Raw genomic sequence first — 21,141 nt, 5'->3', positions numbered from 1 at the left:
ATTTATTTTGCCTTTTGTGGGAGTGTAACCATGAAAAACAGATTTGGGATTGATTTTTTCCCCTGTAACTGCTTTGAATCAGGATTTGTTCTTTTTGGATATTTCAGAAGAAAGGATTTTAATACTGCACTTTGTTTCGTATGAAGTCCTAAGTCCTACATTGATTCTGTGCCTTAAACCAAAAATGTAACTAGAGATGGGAAATCCTTCCGTAGTATTCCTGCCTTTCCAGAACAAGGTGTACCTACAAATATGTAGCAACTTTAATGGTGTAACTTCATTTACTGTGAATGGTGCAAAGCTGAGAAACCCAACTGGTTTGCACACTACCAACCCCAAAGGATACATCTGCTTTGACATAGATAAACACAGAGGTATGTATATATACACTCATTCTCTTAGAAAAAGTAATGGTATCACGTATGAATTTAGCTTGCCTGATTAAGGGAAGCAGACAGTCTGGGCTGGATTATTTTTGGTCATTCTGATATATAGCTCAGTTATTAGCTGAAGAGAATCCCAGGATTAAATGTGCTTCTGACACAGATTCCACTTTACAGCCGATCTGGGCTGTGATGCGTTAGGAAATCAGTACAGACCAGCTTTGATTTGTGTACTGCTGTAACTAACAAAGAAATGAGTTAACCTGCAGGACCTTTCCAGCTGGATTGCTTCAGGGTAATTACTTTTTTCTCTTTGTTTTTTTTTTTCCTTAAATGGAAAGCCGGATTATTTCCTGTGCTGCAGCAGAAATCCTGTAACCAGCCACAGAAGATCAACACTGGTGTTACAGATTCCCACTGCAATCACAAGGTAGCTGCAGGCAGACCCCAAGTGATGAGCACCCTATTGACCGGGAAAGTTGATGAGAATGAGAAACTATTCAAGTCAGAGATGATGTAGTTTTTTTATGCAAGACAAGGGTTAAGGGGATTTGTTCTCTTCTCGCTGGTAATGAGTGGTTCTAAGGTTAGGTTTCTGCGGATTAGAAAGGAGAGGATGTCCATAGATTAGCTGGGGCAGTGAGGTTACTTGCTCTACTAACATCCAACAAATACTCCTTCCCTCTGGAAATTCTGCATGAGCTGAACATGGCGTATTCTGTGGGGTTTGCAGGTAAGAAAATTTGCACTGTACTGAAACCATTTCCCCCGTGTAAGTGTGAAATTAGTTTCATAGCTATAGCAAAGCTGTTTAAACTTCTGATACCTGTTTAATTCTTGTTAAATATTAGAGGGTGTATAACTGGGGAGTAGGAGCTTAAAAGGGTTTTTTTAAACTGTACTTGTTTTTAGATGTAGGTCAGGAAAATACCTCTTCTGGTATGTTGAGAGATAATGTAGAAAAATGTGACTGATACAGGACTGTAAAACAAATCCTTTCTTTGCACAACCTAGCCACGTCCTTCTCAGTTGGTTTAGTGTCAATACAGTAGCTGTTTATTTTTATAGGGGGCTTTTGGTTGTCTGGTTTCTTTTCTATAAGCCCAAGCTGTTGGCAGCAAACATCTGGAAGTAAAGCTGGGTGCCCGCCATGACTGCAGTGTGCTGCACCCGAGTGTTCTCTGAGTGCTGCTCTTGTGGGGAGCGATGTTTTGGCAGTCCTTACCCCATGCAAACAAGGTACACTGCCCACCGCTGCAGCTCTGAGGTTGTGCTTTAGAGGGAGGCAGAGTGAGCCACCACTGAACACACCTGAGTACAGAGAGTAACAGCATAAATTACCTCTCGTATGCCAGGGTGATTCTGTGAAATCTCACCAAACCTGGCCTGAACATAACATTTTTCCAGTCTTTTTTTTTTTAAACTCTACTGCCGCTGACTTGCATTAAGTGATGCTTGGGATGAGATCAGGATAAATGGTTTCAAAATCATAAAATGTGTCAATTTATTCCACTAATACTTAGAGTTGCTGTTTTAGCTAAAACGCTTCAAGGTCTCAAAAAGTATACAAAAACCAAGATGGTTCTTTACACTGACTAGAAAAGAAGCTGTCAGACTTAAGTGATGACACTGACCTAATTAAGCTTACTTAATGCAGAACAAAAAATTCCTGAACAGGACATGTGGTTTGAGTTGCTGAATATCTCTCCCTACCATTTTTTGCCTACTCAGTTTGCTGATTTAGAGTGGCTTATTTCCAACGGAAGTGTTCTCAGAGCATTTCCTGCCCTCAAGCTAATTTACAGTGTTCAATATGCCAAATCATTAATTTTGGCAAATTTAAAGATAGGAGTAGTTTTCCTTGTAAAAAGTGCTCAAGTCTAACATATTAACCAAGCAGTGTATAGGAGCAGGGGAGTGATGTTCTGGATGTCAGGTTCTCTGGTGTTGTCCGCTTTACTGGCTTGACGAGATGCAAATTTGTCCACTTAAAGACAATTCTGAAATTTTATTAAAGCAGGGCTCAGGTTCCCTTGCAGTTCTAGCCTTGTGTCAATAAGACCTTCTCATCTGTCTGTTAGGGTCAAGGAATTTTATGCTCTGCTGCTGATGGAGTAGCCCAGATTTGGGATAACCGTTTGAAGACTTGAGGTGACTGACTCATTTGGACTCAATTCTGGCGCACTTTGTGGGGATATCCAGTTCTAACAACAGGCAAAGAGAAATGTCTTCTATTAATGGGCATCTGTAATTGCTTGTAATACACGTGAATGGGAAGGCCCTTCTCCTGCCTGAGAGATTAGTCAGGTAAGCCTTTTAGCAAGAATTTCCATTTAATTTATTTAGATCCCTGGATGAGGAGACCCTGAGCTCTGGCCTTAGCTTCTATGTAGATATAAGTCTTAGGAAATAAAGGCACAGTAGTAATTCTGCGTTTATTTGAACTCTGACCTTTGCCCTTAAGCAAGCAATCCAGTTGTCTCTTTCTAAAGAAGCAACTCTTCCTCTCTTCTGCCAGTGACTTTTTCACCATCTGTTGCTGCTGACAGCTTCTGAAACCAGGCTTCACAGTTGGAAGCTGCTTTCCTTTTGTTGTGTGTAAATATGAAAGGGCTGTTACTTTATGACTGAGCTGAGCTGTGGTGTTCAGAACTTGACAGATTCTGATGTTTAAATACTGCTTCTGTTAGTGTGAGCATAAACTCTGTGGTTTAAGATGACACCAATGGACAGAAAGGTTACTGCATGTTTATTTCTAGAACTTGGATAGCTGTAGCTGAGGCTTTTACCCAACAAGGCTAGCAATCACCCTTCAGTAGCTTTTCCAGAATTTTGGGAAATCTGAGGTTAACCTTCAAGATGAAACTGTGGCTAAAATTTCTAGACACACTAAAGTTGCGCCCTCATCTGTTCTCTATGGAAGCTGTACTTCCACAGAGATACCAGAAGCTGCAATGCTCTATGGGGAAAAATTAATCCCTTGAGTATTTTAAAGGGGCAATGATATTGTTTGTGTTTTAGCAGAATCTGAAATATTTTAGCATCTCCAGAAATGTTGTTCTTTGTTTCCAAGTGCCTGTCTTGATTAAGAAAGATGTTTTCATGACTAGATTTATATGTCTTGCTTCATTAAATCCATCATTAGGCAGATCAACTAAGCTTAAAAACAGGGAAGGCAAGTTCTTAAAGGAAAATAACTCAGACAACTGAAAAATATTAAAGAATTGCAGCTCAAACCCCAGTTGTACTGGGGGAAGATCAAACTATATTTCTGTGAATCTTTGAAAGAAGAAATCATCATTTTAAAAGCAGTCTTCAGTTTAGAATTTCAATAAGATGTACCACTGAGTATCCTGTAGAAGTAACTTGAAATTAATTGACCAGACTCAGTAATAAAATGTTTGAGTCATAATCTCATTATTTGATTTTTTCTCCCTTAATTTTCACTGCCTTTTGAAAGCGGTTTTATGATTTAACAAGAGAGAGAGGAAGCGTGTTCTAAAAATAAGTATTAAGTGCAGTAAAAGTGACAGTAATGCCTTCTGCTTTTGTAAGCAGATCAAGATAATACTTTTCCTGCTTGTACCTTTGCTGTTTTCTGTCTACAGAGCAATCTAGAGGGAAATGGCTGCCTTTTTACTGTATTAATCCAGGGGATAAACTACTGTGTATTTAACAGAATTTGGTAACGCAGTCACTGTTCCACACTAGGGTTCACTATTGGCTGAGGTGCTCAGATGTTTGATGTTAGTTTTTTTACTCGTAGTCTGAGTCACCTCTTGAATGACCAGTTGAAATATTTAATTCTTTAAGAGTAATCTACAATACTGCCAATCGTGACAATATCTTTACACTTGTATCAAGTGTGAATTGAAGTTAAATCAGCTAGGATGTAATGAAGATTTTGAATTAGTTAAGAGCTTTCATTACATAGATTTTTAATGCTTTAGGGTATAAATGCAGTGTGTGGTGTTCACTGGGGAGTTTCCATGCTATTTTGAGAAGAGTTCGGGGAATTCTGGGAAGCAATCCTGTACTGCATTATTTGCCAGGAACAGCAGATTGGAGAACTTCTTCCAGCTTTCGTTTAAAAGAACATTATAGGTTAGTGATACGTTGTCATAATTTGAACGGAGAGAAGGAATTTGAAAAAAAAAAAATCAGAAGGTGCATATTTTATTTGTGGAAAGGTCATGTGGCATGGATACATATTAATTAGTAAGTGTTATCTTCCTGCATTGTTTAAAAATGCCGATTTTAAAATCTAAAGGAAAAAAATAAAGTAGTATATGCTGCTTTTTATAATTAAAGAAATTAGCAACACATCTTTAGCAAATAACTTCTTTGATTCCATCTCTAAAAGTGATAACCTATTATAAATTGCCTGAGAGAGATGATGATACTAGGAAGGTAAGGAGTGGGGTTCTTTGTCTGGGCTTGGGGTTTTTGTGTTTTAATTCACTGTGAGGAAATAGAGAAAAATAATGAAATCTCTGTGGAACAAATCCTTCAAAGATCTTGAACTCTAACAGTGATAGCTACAGGAATCCCTTTTTTCAAAATCATGTATTTGCTCAATGAAAATTCAGTAGAAACTCCAGTCTTTCAGTTTTAATATTGTATCAATATTAAGAGGAATTAAATGTAATGTATCTTTGAATATGATTATTTTTCAAGCTATATGGATATAAAACAAGATTTAAGTATTTAGAAAGAATTACGACTTCCCACGGTAGTACACTTAAGAGGCTGGAGAGCCAGAAGATGGACCAAGCAGTTTTCTGTTTTAAATGACTTAATGAAGTAAGCAAATGACAGTTTAAAGAGATTAAAATGTCATATTGCAGTTAAAGTTTGTCTGTCTGTATCTTGGATGCTACTGGGTAGCTGAATTTACAGGTGGGCTTCATATGTTTAATTTATTTTTGACACCTATGGTGCACTTTAAATACAAATTATTGCCTAGTCCTTCCTTTGTTTTAAATTCTGCTTTCTTATCAGTGCAAAATACCTGAGAGTATTCTGATACAAGTGTGCTCTTTTCCCTAGCTCAGCATCCATCTTTGTGAAACCAACGTGGTGTGAATGCAGTATTCGAAGTGGGTGGAATCTCCTTGAATAAAGGAGAAGATGGAGGTGCCAACAGTCAGCAGTAAGGATAATGGTAACTTTTGCATGTCTTTTTCAGTTTTCTTTCTCTGAAAAAAGTTTTTTTTTCCTTGATCTCTGTGACTCTTCTTCCACTGAGTCATGAGAATATGTCTGAAGTATTACTACTTACTTAATAATTGGAATAATTCTTGATCTTCAGTTGTGGAATGCAGTTAAGACAGCATCAGAGGAGAATACCTGGCATTTGTTTCTGGCTTATAAAGCCAAGGAGTTTTTTGTTGTTTCACCTTTTCTTAGTAAGAAGTACGAGCTTGAACCCAGACTGTTATGTGTGATATTGCCTGTATGATTTTCTCACAGGTCAGTTGCAAATTGCTAGTATTAACCTAACCCTGCTAGCTATTAACATAGTAAAATAGCTCTTATGCAACAGAGTTGATTGCAGGAAAAAAAGCAAGGCAGACAGGAAATGTCTGTGCATTTCTTAGAAGTACAAGTTGAGGAAAGGTGCATTTCGAAGGTCTGGGTCACTGTTTGGCTTTGGTTGGTGTTCTCTTTGTACTGAAGTGTCTTGCGCTTCTCTGTTTCTTGGGCTCAGGTGTATCTCATGTTCTGACTCTAGTGCTGCAAGAGCTCAGTGTGCTCTGCAAGAGAGATGTCAACGGCGTTGGCCTGCTCTACGACCTGCTCAAATCTCGCTGGCTGCAAGCACTGCTGAAGGTAAGGTACTGCACAGCTGTGAAAGCAGAGGTCACCTCCAGAACAACCTCTAGGGAACAGCTACTTGATTTTGCCATCTCAGGACAATAAATGCTTATTTACACTAAGTGCTGATGGTCCTGATGTCAGTTCTAACATCAGCAGTCACAGCCAACAAAGCCATTTATGCGTTAAAGGGAAATAAAGTATTCTCTTCCATATTGTCCTAAACATTTAGGCTCTTCTACTTCATCTGTCTTGTATTAAGGGCAGGGGACAGAGACTGAACACATAATTGCTCAGTTGTCTTTCCTGTTCTCAAATTTCTGTATGGCTATGCATCCCACTTCTTGGCCTGTGACACTATTTTTTTGTTTTCCAGCCCATTCATCTGATGTGTAATTGAAGATCTTATATTGTTAGAGAACAGGGTTTTGACTGGCATTTCTATCTTGAGAAGAATTTTATCTCAGACAAATTCTGCTTTTCTTTACAAAGAATTTTTTAACTCTTTGATTTTTAAAGAAGAGCTTTTACTGGATAGGAATGCCCATAAGGGCATTTTAAATGCGGCAATAAGGCCTTCAACTAGAGGAAAGAAACAGGCTACAAATCAGAGAATTGACTATCAGGCTATTGACCTGTGTGGACAGCTTTTCTTCTAGGAAAATTCAAAACTACAGTATAACTAGCTAGCTACCTGATAATATGGAAAGGCACTGAGTTCAAGACTCAATTCCAGATGCATTAGATATTAAGAATTTAGATTGCAGACTCTGGGGCTCTAGCTGGACTAGAGAAGTTTGCAGAAACAGTGTTGTCCATTGCCATCATATATGTATCTATATGATCATGTGTACTGGTCAATGTCATTATTGCCTTGTTTTGTCTGTCATGGCATGCAACAGATTTATGAATGCCTCCAACACTATCTTGGAAAAAGACCAGCCCCTGTCACGCTGCAGGCACGTGCGTTGAGTCGTGAGGTGAGACTGTGTGCACAGTTGATTGCATTCCTTACTCATACCAAATGAGTGAACTCTGCTGCAGCTAGGTGTTCTGGTATTTATTCTGTGTCTCAGGTCTAACTATAGTATATAAACTTGAAACTCTCCTTGCACATTTGTAAAACTACTCAACAGCCCTTACTGTGGTGAGAGGAGGGGCATGAGAAAGTGGGCACAGTCGTGGTTGCTGGACTACGCGAATCCTGGCCAGTGTAGTGAATACAAACGTTAATTGTTTAATCTCTATGTATTTTTCTTCCCATGTAACTCTGTGGTGCAGTGTTATGGCTACAGTCAAACAGACTGATGTGAGGATATTGAAAAGCTTTTTAGATTTTTCTAATTATAATAGCTGAATTCTTAATCTTTTAATTAGTGGGAGAGTTAATGATGAAGTAGAGAAACCAACACTAGTGATGAAATTGGTTGAGAGATGGGAGCAAAACTAATTTAGAGCATGTGGCACTGTGCCTGAACTAAATTAAGCCTGGCTGAGTGTTGTGCAGCTGTGGTCATATTGTCCAGTTCTAGAGCAAACCATACGGACATCCTCTGACTCATATATTGTGGGGGGGCTTTACACTGTCTCCATACCATATTCCTTTACATTCAGTGTAGAATTTACATTCGTTTAGAAAATGAATTCTCTAGAATCCATCTCTGTGCCTTCTTTCTTACGTTTATCAGGTGGTAGAGTTACTTCGTGAAGCCCCTCCGTCAGGAGAGATCAAAGAGCTAAGACGGCTGCTGCGTTCTCCACACTTTAAGGCAAGTCCCACATGGGGAAAGAAGAAGTTTGCTCATGGAGCTCTATGCAGTGGGAATGGCAATGGATGGGCAACTGTTCACAAGAATTGGTAAAGGAGCCAGAAAAGACATAGTTAACTGATGATGAACTAATCTGATCATGAGATCAAATGTGGACTGTGTATCTTAAGTACCTGCAGTGGGCTGCATTTTTCTTAAGGCTGTGTTTGAAAGATGTTTCTTACAAAGTTTTAAATTATGGGCAGTTAATGAAGATCTATAAATGAAATTTTCCTTGAAATTGTAAAACCTACATTCTTAACTCAAGAGCTCCAAATAGAAATATTTAATCTTTTGTAAGTTTTCCACAAGAAAGAGGAACTGTTCTTAAAACTGTCATGGTGTGATTTTCCTGGTGGAAAGAAGAAAATATCAATATGTGCAAGGGATCTGTGTTCACAAAGGAACATATTCAGTGATTTCTGTGTTCTGACCAGTTGCTGTTTGAAGCTCTGCTATTGTATGATCTTTGCTTATGGGTTGGTTGGTCTGCTTGTTCTCATTTGTAACAGGCCTTGCTATCTGCTCATGATACTGTGGCCCAGAAAGATTTTGAACCAACCCTTCCACCACTGCCAGACAACATACCTGAAAATGAGGAAGCTATGAGGATTGTCTGCTTAGTGAAAAACAACCAGCCTCTGGTCTGTGTCTGTCAAATTATTTTAACTTAGAAAGAATTGATAATGCATTGGATGCGTATTGGTTTCTTCCCAGGGGTGGCATGGGGATTGTGTGCATTCTTGTCCAGATTTTACAGAATCCCAAGAATTGCTGAGGTTGGAAAGGCCCTGAGGACATCTAGCCCTGCACAGTGTGAGTGTAACTAGAGTAGGTTGTTCAGTGCCTTGTCTGCTCAGGGTTTGAACATTTGGCAGATGTATTTTCATTATATGAGATAAAACCAAACTGGATTGAGAGTTATTCCCATGGCCAAAACAGAAAGGAAGGAAGGAGACACTTGGAAAGTTCTTTGGAAATAATTTGTACTTAAAAGCAGCAAACATATAGCTTAGCTAATCTGTTTAAGGAAAAAACAGCTGTAATGTTGGAGATAAAAAAGATTCCTACTGTCAATCAATGAGTGTTTTAGTGTGATGGAAGTTGAAGATGGTGAAAAACTTAGTCCTAATACATTATGGCCCTGGAAACTACAGGCCTGTCAGGCTCACTTCAGTGCCTGGTAAAGTCATGGAGAAGATTACTCTGGGAGGTTCTGAAAAACACCTGAGGGACAGTGCTGTCATTAGTCACAGCCGCATGGCTTCATGAGGGGAAAGTCCTGCTTATCAAACCTGATTTCCTTTTATCAAAGTAACCCAGCTAGCTGATCAGGGGAAGCCAATTGATGTAATCCTTTTAGAATTCAGTCAAGCTTTCGATACTGTCTCTCAGAGCATCCTTCTGGTCAAAATGTCCAGCTGGATGAGCACATCGTGGGATGGATGAGGGAGTGGCTCATGGGTTGGGTGCAAAGGGCTGTAGTGACTGGTATTACACCAGACTGGGACTTGTCTCTAGTGGGGTTCTGTAGGGCTTCATCCTTGGCTCTGTTCTCTTCAACATCTTCATAAATGACCTAGACACAGGACTGGAAAGGGTACTGAGCAAGTTCACAGATGACACAAAACTGGGAGTAGCTGTTGACTCCCTTGAGTGCAGGGAGGCCCTACAGAGAGACCTCAACAAAGGAGAGGGCTGGGCAACCACCAACCATGTGAAGTTCCACAAGGGAAAGTGCCAGGTTCTGCACCTGGGATTGGGCAACCTTGGATGTACGGACAGACTGGGAAATGAGGTACTGGAAAGCAGCGCCATGGAAAGACACCTGGGGGTACAGGTCAATGGCAAGTTAGATATGAGCAGTGCCCTGGCAGCCAGGAGGGCCAAGCGTGTCCTGGGGTGCATCAGGCACAGCACGGCCAGCCAGGCAAGGGAGGGGATTGTCCTGCTCTGAGCCGGGGCTGCCCCACCTCCAGTGCTGGGGGGGTTTTGGGTGCTGTGATGTAGGAAAGACATTAAACTGTTAGAGAGTGTCCAAAGGAGGGCCGTGAAGATGGTGAAGGGCATTGAGGGGAAGCTGTATGAGGAGTGGCTGAGGTCACTTGGTCTGTTCAGCCTGGAGGAGACTGAGGGGAGACCTGACTGCAGTCACAACTTCCCTGTGAGGGGAAGAGGAGGGACAGGCACTGATCTCTTCTTTCTGGTGACCAGAGACGGGACCAGAGGGAATGGCCTGAAGTTCTGTCAGGGGAGGTTTAGGTTGGATATTAGAAAAAGGTTCTTCACCCAGAGGGCACTGGAACAGGCTCCCCAGGGAAGTGGTCCCAGCACCAAGCCTGACAGAGCTCAGGAAGAGTTTGGATAATGTTCTCAGGCACAGGGTGAGACTCTTGGGGATGCTGCTGTGCAGGGCCAGGAGTTGACCTCAGTGATCCTTGTGGTCCCTTCCAACTCAGCTTATTCCATGATTCTGTGAGTATTGCTATATCCATGTTGTGGTAAAAAGGATGTATCCCTCAATGCCTTTGTGTAAGTGTGAAGATCAGACTTGTGATATGGAAAGAAGCTCTCTGCAGTCCTTTGGTGATCAATGTGTTTTTTCTTTGTTCTCATCTGCCAGGGTGCCACAATTAAACGCCATGAGATAACAGGTGACATTACAGTTGCCCGTGTGATCCATGGTGGGCTGGCAGACAGAAGTGGTAGGTGGAATTTGAAATAAAGTGATACATAAAACTGAACTTGAAATAAGATATCTGAAATAAGATAATACCTTAGCTTCTACAATTAATCTTCCATTGTAGACCAAGGTGATGTGCACATGGGACAGCACTGTAGGCAGTGATGCATTGCAGTGACTTTGATTCTGGCCTCACAAATTTTCAGATGAATTTGCTGTTTTAGACTGAGTTGAGGTAGAAATCCAATTTTCATTAAGTGTTCTTGGCACCAATACCTGAATATCCCAAATTGCAGTGTAGCATGAAGTGCAGCACATTCCCTAATGGAGAAATGGTAAACATCAATAGTTGATGATTCTAGAAGATAATGGGCTTTACGGAACATGTAATAATACTTTTTAGCACTACTCTACTAAATACTTGCTTAGCACTAGCAGCTAAGCAATCTTGCAAGGAGTTTCCTTGGAAATGTTACCAATTTGTCATCCTAGAATTGAATGTGTTCCATATCCCTTAGGAAATGTAATGTAACTACAATGTAAAACATCCGAAGCAACTGCAATCATTATAAAATAGTTCCTTTTAGTATTTTCTGGCCTTTGTATAGAGAAGAAAACCCAATTGCAGAAAATAGCCAATTAAGTTCCCAGTTTGACTAATATTTTAATTGAGTTAAAGGAACATGGAAAACAATATTGTGAAGACTACTTTGAAGGATAGAGAAGAGTCCCAGAACCTCCCACTGCACCTGAAGTTTTTAGGAGTCTGATTCCAAGTTGCATGGTCTATTAATATAGGATAAGTTACTTTGGGAAATGGGGTGATATTAAAATGTTTATTCTAATTTTAAGGCAAATCATCAGTAGATTGTAGAGATGTCATATGGGGGAGTGGGAAGGATTAAGAAAGCTGGAGTATGCAAGCTCCTTGTGACCCACAGCAGTCTGCATTCCCATCCAGGGGCAATGCAGCCTAAATCCAAAATGCCTTCCTCCATACATGGTGTGGGAAAATTTTAATGCTGACTTAGAAACCTGTGGTATTTCTGTGTGACCCTGCCTTGCCTATCCAAGATAAATCATGCTGTGATAAAACTCCTGCTGCTGTTCTCATGTTTGTTTTCATGGTAGGGTTGCTGTATGCTGGAGACAAACTGGTGGAAGTAAATGGAGTTCCTGTTGAAGGACTTGAGCCTGAGCAAGTCATTAATATTCTGGTATTTAATATTTTTAAAATATGTTTTCTGTTTTGTACCTTAAGATAATTTGTATGCTCTCTCTTTTACACACTCTTGTACATGAGAAAGCCTGAAATTTTTAACAGAAAATTCAGATTGCTTCCTTTCTGTGAATCAAGTTCACAACTACTCATGAAATCAGAATATATGAAACCTGAATTAAATCTAACTTATGTTCTGGACAGAAATTAACTTAATTCCATCTACAGCTTCTGGGAAAAATACTAATTTATTCAGACTGATTAATATTTTTTTTTCTGGAAGTGCCACTCAGTTAATATTCCACAAGAAAGTAGCGGAAAGCTGCTATTCTAATAAGAGTTACAAAATGCACTAAAACAGAGTGAATGAGTTTGTAAGCTACACACCTCACCTTGCAAGAAAAGGGCAGTGTAATTACTGTTGTCAAAATTCTCATGAAGAAATCTGTTGAGACATCCCTGTTCGGTCATTTTGCCCATAATTTTTCGGGGTTCTTGACTGCAAAGTTTTAAGTGCTAGCCAGTGAGGTATTTTTGTGTGTAATCATACCAAGTCTATGTTTTATTGCCCTGGTTGTGCCATTTCTAGGTATAACAAATACAAACTCTATTAGAATGCTTAATTACTAAATTATGTTATTCCCCCTTTAGATCACCCATCTAACCAGAGCCTGCCGCTAATTTCAGTAGAAAAGTTTGGAATGAATCAATGCTGAAATTACATATACTTACAATGACATAGGTTGCATTAAACTAAAAAATATTTAGCAAAACTTTGATGTTTCATTCTTGAGTTTCCTTTTGGAAAAAATTCAGCATTGTCACATTGACTGTGTCTACCTGAGTTCTATCTGTAACACAAACATTGCAATATCCTCAAAGACATGCTGTGTAGAGCTTATTTGTCTATGTTTGATAACTTGTGTTGAATACCAACCATATTTTAATTCTTTTCTAATCATTTAGGCCCTGTCTCAGGGGACAATTATGTTCAAATTAATTCCAGTTTCTGATCGGCCTGTCAGCAACCAAACAACAGTAAGAAACATTCTTTTCCTTTTTCTGGACTGGTAGCAGTAGTGCCTAATTGTGTGATACAAAGACATGGTGTTGCCTGGAAGCTGATATTAATCTCTAAAGTGTTACCCTGCCTTTATGGCTGCCTCTCAGCTGACATCAATATATTGTTGCTGAAGCAGTAAAGACAGTAAGTAGAAATGTAACTGTGTAATGAAGGCACTCTCAGAGTGATCTACAGCTTGAAGGCCAGTTCTTATAATGTATGAGCCAAATGGGGTTTTTCCTTATTTAATGAACAGAGAGGGTTTAAGGCTTGATCTGGTTTTTAAAACTTGACTTCATCATTAGGCTGAAGTTGCAGCAATATCTGGCCCTGTGATTGTAAAGCTCGTGTTGTTCTAAACTTGGCTTCTGCTTACTCTTTGGTATTTGCCTTACCAGCTTTATGTGCGAGCAATGGCAGATTACTGGCCCTTGCAAGATCCTGCCATACCATGTGCTGATGCAGGTTTGCCTTTTAAGAGGGGTGAAATACTCCAGATTGTGGACCAGAATGATGCTCTCTGGTGGCAGGCTAGGAAAGTTTCAGATCTCAGTGCCTGTGCTGGACTTATACCCTCAAATCAGCTTCTTAAAAGGTAAAGAAATCATCATTTTCCTGATTTCTGGTTCAAAAGTTAAAAGTTATTCACACTTTATTTAAAATTTCCATAAGTTTTGTAGCTGTATGATTCAGAGTGACATCTGACAAACATCTTTCCTCTTTCTGATCTCTGACATCTTGCTTTTTTCTCCCTAAGAGCACCTGAGTGAGCACAAGCTTTTGAAAGCACCTCTATAATCTCAAATTGCCATTTAGGAAATTTGCAGCACTTGTCCTGTTTCCATGCTGGTTGCTAAGACATCTGGTGGAGTGTAGCAGCTGAAAGATGTGTGGAAATTGAGGGCCCTGACTATTAAATGACTATAATCTATGACTGAAAACAAACAAAAAAAAAAGCAAGGGGAAGAGTAGGACACTAAAAGCATAGTATTTTTTTAAAGATGTCTGGTGATGCATGAGTGACCTCTTCAGCTCTGGTCAAAACTGAGTAGACCAGATTAAAAGAATGGAGAAAAACCCCCAAACACTCAGGGAAGAACAATGATCTCCTGCTTATTATTTTCTGCATAACTAGACCATTACACTACATGCATTCAGAATCAGAGTTCTTACACTGCACTAGCAAAATTTTTAGTCTGATCCTTTACCACATGTTCTGTGGTACCCCCAGGATAACATAAGACCATCCAATTGCAGATGGCAAATTTCACTTTGTAATAAATATAAACCTGCAGTCTGTATAATGCAAGGTGAAATCAAACTGGATTGTGATTCAGGCTGCAAGCAAGAGGCTCTGTGTAGTAATGGAGGCAGTAGTATTACTGTCCTTACGAGTAGCACACACTTTTATTCCTAGTACTGTGCCAAAGTATGGCTTATTCCTTATTTCTTGTGCTTTTATAAAAACTCTTAATACTTCTGGGCTGCTGATTTGGAAATTTGAATAATTCTGATAGCATGTTGGTTTTATTTCAGGACTTTGCAATGGGCTGAAACACTGGTAATGTTTCAGTTCTTGCTGTCTTCTCTCACTTCAGTACTGATCAATCTTACATGTAAGCAGTGAGTCTGACTACAGCATAATGTGCTTGTGGACTGTTTTGTTTCTTTAACTGTGATAAATTTATTTCTATGTAGGAAGCAGCGAGAATTCTGGTGGTCTCAGCCTTTCCAGCCCCATCTCTGTGTCAAATCATCAATGTGTGAGTGAAAAGTTACTTGAGCAATACAGCAGGAAAGAAAGATCTTGTCTCTGTTTCAGGGATACAGAAATAGAAGCTTACACAATTCAGCTTAATTCAAAGCTGAATTGTTTCTGGAGCCCTATTGTAACCTTCAAGTGTATTAATTATCCCCAGAAAAACAAACACCTAATGATAATTGTACCTGGAGTACTGATGGTGGAGATGGTTGTCTCCAGTGTACTTGGGAAGTGACCATAAGAGAAGCTGTGAATTCAACTTCTTCTGAAGTCTCTAAGTTCTAGGAGCTCACTAGGCCAGCCAGCTCTCTCTGGGAGAATTGACTGCAAGTCTTGAGGTGACAATTGCACTACCAGCTCTGCACTGAGAAGTGCCAGACAATGTTTCTTTGCCATCAAAGCTATTGAAAGAATAACAGAACTTCTTTTCTGGAGGTCAAAGATAAGCTATGCTGCCCTTTAATTTATTCATGGTTACAATCCAGAAATATTATCCTCTGCCAACTATAATTTTCTGTAAATATACAATTATTCCCAGAAAAAGAATATTCTTCTGGTTTCTTCTGTCCCCATTTTCTTCTATGGTTCTTTATGCAAGTATAAATTTTTTCTCTTGTGATAAATCCCAGAGGGAACGTGTTTCATTCCCTATGATTCTTCTTGCACTGATTGCTTTTTTGCTAGAGCTGAGGCTCTCTTTCACCATAATTTTATTGCATTTTAACTGCTTCAATGGATATGCTGTGAGCAGTAAGCACTGTGGAAGAAGGTAGGAAATCACATCTGGCCAGCATTGCATTTCTGTACCTGGAACCAATACATCAGGCTTTAAAAAAGTTGTCAGAAATGAGGAATTTTGATCCATACATGCAGAAGAAGCCCAAGTTCTTAGTATTTTGTGTGCTTAACAATTGAAATCCAGCCTTTTTTCTCCTGAAGCAATAGATGCATACATGGTCTTGAAGTGGAAACCTTAGCTGTGCATTATCTGTCAGGGAAGTGACTGATTGGATGGGTTCTTTGAGGAAAGAAAAAATTTCCTCTTTCTCTTTTCTTCTTCCTCTTTCTCTCCTGGAGCAGCTCCGAGAGAGTGTTTCTTTAAAGGATACATATGAGCAGAATGTGATTGATAAATACTCTGACAATTGCCCTGTAACTGGAATATAGCTCGTGCTGGGCCCATCTGGAAGGGCATACAAAAACAAAACACAAACAGTGCTGTATTGTGAGCCTGTGAGATTGCCCAAGCTCATGTAATCACATAAATTGATGTGGTCTGGGGTTTGAGAGAGCTGAATTGATCTTTTTGTTTTCTTCCCTTGTAAAACTAATAATAAAAATAAAAAGCAAAGCATTTTCCTTGAGTGTAGCATGTTGGAAAGATATTTAAAAACTATAGGACAGAAAATTATATTCCCTCATAGTAATACTTAATAAATACATATCTACTAGATAAACAGATTGACAGCCATGTTAAATCTTTCATTCTTCAAGAGGAGAATTCAAGTTAGATGTATTTGTCTGTTTGCCAGAAGCCCTTCGGTGGACTCACTTAAGAGTTTTTGCTAACTGTACACAAGGATCTCCACTAAATTGGAGTTAATAGTTAAAATCCTTAAAGATGTCTAAAGACAATTTGAACTTCACGTATCTTGTTTCTGATGTCTGAGTTCAGTCTTGTAAGATCTGTAAGGGTGTTTTTCCTCTTCAGTCTTTTTGATTCAGATGAATTTTTTTCCCTTTTGTTGATCTGTAGAGGACGACATGCAGATTGACGAAAAGTGTGTGGAAACAGGTAACTGAATTCACTTGAGTTTATTTTATTTGCTTCAAGGCAGTAGCTAGTTAAAAGCCTCATTTCCTAGACAGAACCACTCATTCTGCTAGGGAGCTTAATGGTCAAAAATTCTATTTTTCATACCCTGGAAACCTCATCTAGTATTAGGGTATTAAAATGAACTGTTTGCAGTTCCAGTTTACAGTGCTTATATGACCAGCACAAAAATATCTGGTTGAATGAGATCCAACCTCTTTGATTCAGGTGTTGGACTGTGGCTGTAAAGTTACCATAGTTTTTTGCCCATTGCATATTTAATGCCACAGATTGCTGTGGTCTTGGAGAACCCACACAATTCCTTGTCAAACTGATCTTGGGAGAACAAGGAGCAAGAATAGGTTTTTACTTGTGAACACTGAGTGTAAAGATTGGTCACTTGAGTTGCTCCATAAAACAGTGCAGTTCATTCTTCCTTCTCCAAAGTAATTCAGAAGCTCTCATGGAGGAATGTGATCCTGTGTAGGACTGCGTGAAAAGAGATGAAGCAGTTAATTCAAGTATGATGAGCTGTATTTTGCCACCTCAGTATAGAGGGAGCTGGGAGAGGGAGTTGGAGCTATATGAGACAGACTGACAGAAGCTGGAAAACTGCTTTCTGATTCTGATATTCATTAGAAGGAAAAGAATTAAATTTTGAATTTATTTTAATGTCATTGCTATCTGGATTACTAAACAAGATGAAGAAACATTTGAGTCAGGTAAGTTCTTCTGACCTAACTCTAAATTCCTTGCTATTGTTGTGCTTCGAGAAGGGTGTCCAGAGACAAGAACCAGTCTTAGAAACAAGCAGGTGGCAAAACTCAAAATGCCACTTTAGCTTCAGAAGCCATTCTGTCTTTAAAAGCCATTATGTAAAATCCTGTTGCTTTAAGTCTTCCTCTTGTTCTCTGATTACCTTAGTAGTAAGGTTTCTGTCCTCTTATCCCACGAGTGTGAATGTTTCTTCTCTGCATCAGTGGCAGATCAGTTTATCCAGCCCTCATCAGCTGAACCCGTGCAAGCTGTGACAGCAGGGGCTGCACTGATGTCAGCACATAATTGGATTACCCTCGGTAATACGGAGGCCTGAATCCCCAGTGCCTGTAGGAGTTGACGTGGTAAAGAGGAAAGCTGCTTCTGGATTATGGGCATGACTGGCATACAGGAAAGAAAAATGCTTATAAAAGTCATTATTTATGTATAAAAATTACAATCAATAAGTACTCTTTTTAACCAAGCTGATGTGGGGTTTTTTTTGTTTTGTTTTTCATTTAAGAAGCAGCTGCTTATTTATAGCACGTTGAAAGTTTTGCAAAACTTAAGTCTTCTAAAAGAAATAATTTCTCCCCTAAAATAAAACAACTGCTGAACTTCTCATATGAGCAATTTGGTGATCTTGTCATTTTGGAGAAGAGTGTCATTTTGCCTTACATTTGCTCTTCTGCACAAGGTCTCTACTTGCCAGTTCTTCTTTCTGCATCTTCTGCTCTTACTTATCACAAGTGGTTTGTTCTCTTCTCCTTCTCAAGGAATGCCCAAGGCTTTTAAGGCACAATGAGGAGGTCTGCAGGGCCGTCTTTTATTTTCAGACTAGGATGTTTCTGATAGCTGCACTAGGGGATTACTGTTGTAAATCCTGCGCAGTGCTGAGTCAGCTCTCTGCTGTATCCACACAGTCAGAGGAATAAAAGTGCAAATATTTGCTATCCTACATTCTACTTTAACCACTAGTTGCAGGTGTATTGTGCTCTACAATACTGACATAGATGCTGCAGTTGAGTCCTGTATTCTTTGGGAACTAAGAATTCACGCTCAAGGAAGCCTGTTTCAGATTTAATGTCTGCAGTACCTGTTTTCTACATTCTCTAAATGCATTGGACAATGCTGGTTGGATTTTTTGTTGGATCATAGTATATACTGTCTTTTCAAAACTAATTGTTTTATGTCTGTCTCTATCTGAATGTGCAGAGGAGCTTAAAGAAGGTAACACTAACTTTTTTCTCCCTCCCTATCTCCTGTAAGCAGTAATCTAATAGAATTTAAATGTGTTTGCTTTAGCACTCTTTTTGCAATGTGTAGTAACACATTGCCTGTGTAGCTGAATTGCCTGTTCCCTGTAGGAGTCTACTCTGCTCTCCATACCACAGAAGAGATGGTAGATAAAGCAGAAATATTTAAATATATTTGAATGATGACTTAAGAGACCTGAAGATAGAAATTATATGGGCATGTGTCAGCTGAACATTACTCTGAACATTGCCCTGAATGAGCAGTTTTTTGCCAATGATTTTTTTCCATAGTCATAATCTAGTTGTTAGTACGCATAGAAATGTAGGAATAAAACTGTATTGTAAAGGTACAAGTAATGAAGAGTGTGTAGATGTGAAGGAGCAATTAATGTGCATCTAGTTTTGTTTCAATACAGGCTTATGAGGTAATTGTAAATCGAAGAGTCTAGTGCTAAAAGCATTTCAAAGCTTTGAAAATGAAAACAATGTTTTTCCTTGGAACAAATACTGCTTTTAAAGACTTGCCTATGTCTTCTGTATCTCATTCTTGCTTTAACACGGCCTAAATAAAGGGAATGCACAGCTTGGAAAATTACATGGGTGATTAGGGAAAAATAACACTGGCACCTTTTTTTTCCTTCATTATTTGTTTTCAAATCACCTTCCTCAAATAGTTTCAAAACTTTCTGAACATTGATTTATTGGAAATCTGGTACATTTCAGCCTTATACAAGAGATCTAATTTAAAAAAATAAATGCAGAATTTTAGAAGTCTCACCTGAATAGTGAAGCCTTCATGATGAACAGCTTGAGAATGAGGACAAAAAAAAATGGAGGAAACAGGTTAGGCTCACATGCTGGAGCACAAATATCACTGATCCAATGAAGCAAAAGAAATAATAAAATCAGGTCTTCTGCCTGATAATATTGCCTGAAAGATCTGAGCAGATACAAGATGCATTTTCCAAACATGCTATGGGGCAGAAACTGAGTTACAATTTTTTTGTTTCTGATTTTGAGCTACTGACTTGCTATTGTTTTAACTGAAGAGTTTTTGTAAGATAGATTTCACCTGAAAAGCTTAAAATATGTGGAGGATTTTTTCATTAATTTAATTTCAAAACATTGTCTGGTATGTAGAGATCTTAGGAATGAAACAAATAGAATGTTAAGTTTCAAATTTAATTTAGAAAATACCAAGACTGTGGGTTTTTTTCTTTCAATAACCCTTTTGAATTGGTCATTGGTCATGAGAAATATTTTAATATTTCATATTGTGGAGTATCATGCTTTAAAAATTATATTAGGCATCCTACTTCCACATATTTACTGAAACTCCTTTTTTCCTTCGGATCAGCAATAATTGTTTGCAATATAGCTTTTAAGCTTTCTCTGTTCTCTTTTATTTCATGAGTATTTGTTCTTTGTATTCTAGAAGAGGAAGAATTTGGTGAATTTGGTCAACGAGTCTTTATTGGTATGCAATGACTAAAGATAAGTAAAATGTTTGGGGCTTGGTCTAGATTAAGTGCTTGTCTAAAGTTAAGTAAAACACTTTGTTCTTTATATCACCTGAACACTTACTGAATGGAATACAGCTTACTCTGTTTTCCAAATGTCAGGAAGTCTCTTTCTTTCAAATAATGCTCTCTCCATTTAAATCTTTCATCCTGCTAGGTTTCTACAGACACTTGGCCACTGCTATTTAAACTTCATGATTCATTTTGCTCAAAAGTAATGTCTGGCATCCACTGAGAAAAATCATGTGGGCTTTCATTAGAAAAGTAAATCTATATGTGAAGTTTTCAGAGTTGGATGGTCAAGTGGAGCAACAAACCTACCTCTATGGTTATTAAACTATAGTGACCTTTAAAATACGCATTCTGGAGGCTGGAGCAAATGTTCCAGGCTTGCCTCATGAGAGCAAACCACTTACACTATCACAAAAAGTTGACCTGTTTCCTAGGGATGCCTCAGTTAGTCAGAAACTTTTCCTTCAGCTTGTTTTGGGGATCTTTTGGGGATCTTTAATTCTGGGCTAATTTTCAGGTGACTTTCAGCAGGATTTTACCTACTATGTAGCTGTCATTTAATGCTCAGAGATCTACCAAGCTGTCATATCAACTGCAGCAATGAAATTCACTAGCGTTCAGCTTGCAAAAAGCTCAGAAAAGGTAGTATGTTGTGTGGCTTAGAAGAGGCCCTTTGGGCTGAGGAACAAGTTGCCTGCGTGTCGGGTGTGTTTTCCAGTACCGTGCCTTTGCCCCTCCAGCTGGATTCCGCAGGAGCATGCGGCTGTGCCGCAGGAAGGCCCGGCTCAACCAGCAGTCCTGCTACTCCCGCTGCCCCAGCAGCTGCTACAGCACCCTGGCAGCTCCCTATGAAGAGGTGGTCAGGTACCAGCGGCACCCAACAGACCGGCACAGACTAATTATCCTCGTGGGTAAGAGGCTAGCAGCCTTCGCAGGCAATGCCACCCTCCTTGGCCAGAGGAGAGGAGACAGTCACACGTGCTCTGATCCACTGTGGTGTCCTGCTGCTGATTGCTGTCTGTGTAGGCAGCTCTCAAAGCAACATTTCA

The 21,141-nt window shown here is 39.3% G+C and overlaps 1 protein-coding gene across 1 annotated transcript in view; it reads left to right on the top strand.

Moving 5' to 3' along the window:
- Positions 1-1,091: 1,091 nt before the first annotated feature.
- Positions 1,092-21,141, top strand: part of MPP4 (MAGUK p55 scaffold protein 4) — a 26,717-nt gene continuing 6,667 nt past the window's right edge. The window contains exons 1-15 of the mRNA XM_063399865.1: positions 1,092-1,116; positions 6,094-6,215; positions 7,889-7,969; positions 8,521-8,652; positions 10,632-10,713; positions 11,823-11,908; positions 12,877-12,948; positions 13,372-13,568; positions 14,672-14,736; positions 15,487-15,504; positions 16,492-16,530; positions 17,250-17,270; positions 18,520-18,534; positions 19,996-20,037; positions 20,833-21,003. Of these exons, the coding sequence (XP_063255935.1) occupies positions 1,092-1,116; positions 6,094-6,215; positions 7,889-7,969; positions 8,521-8,652; positions 10,632-10,713; positions 11,823-11,908; positions 12,877-12,948; positions 13,372-13,568; positions 14,672-14,736; positions 15,487-15,504; positions 16,492-16,530; positions 17,250-17,270; positions 18,520-18,534; positions 19,996-20,037; positions 20,833-21,003 (1,168 nt within the window). The remainder of the gene's footprint in view (positions 1,117-6,093; positions 6,216-7,888; positions 7,970-8,520; positions 8,653-10,631; positions 10,714-11,822; positions 11,909-12,876; positions 12,949-13,371; positions 13,569-14,671; positions 14,737-15,486; positions 15,505-16,491; positions 16,531-17,249; positions 17,271-18,519; positions 18,535-19,995; positions 20,038-20,832; positions 21,004-21,141) is intronic.

The sequence above is a fragment of the Prinia subflava genome, chromosome 6, assembly GCF_021018805.1.
Source record: "Prinia subflava isolate CZ2003 ecotype Zambia chromosome 6, Cam_Psub_1.2, whole genome shotgun sequence".
Taxonomy (NCBI): domain Eukaryota; kingdom Metazoa; phylum Chordata; class Aves; order Passeriformes; family Cisticolidae; genus Prinia; species Prinia subflava.
This window is presented reverse-complemented; position numbering and strand designations above follow the sequence as displayed.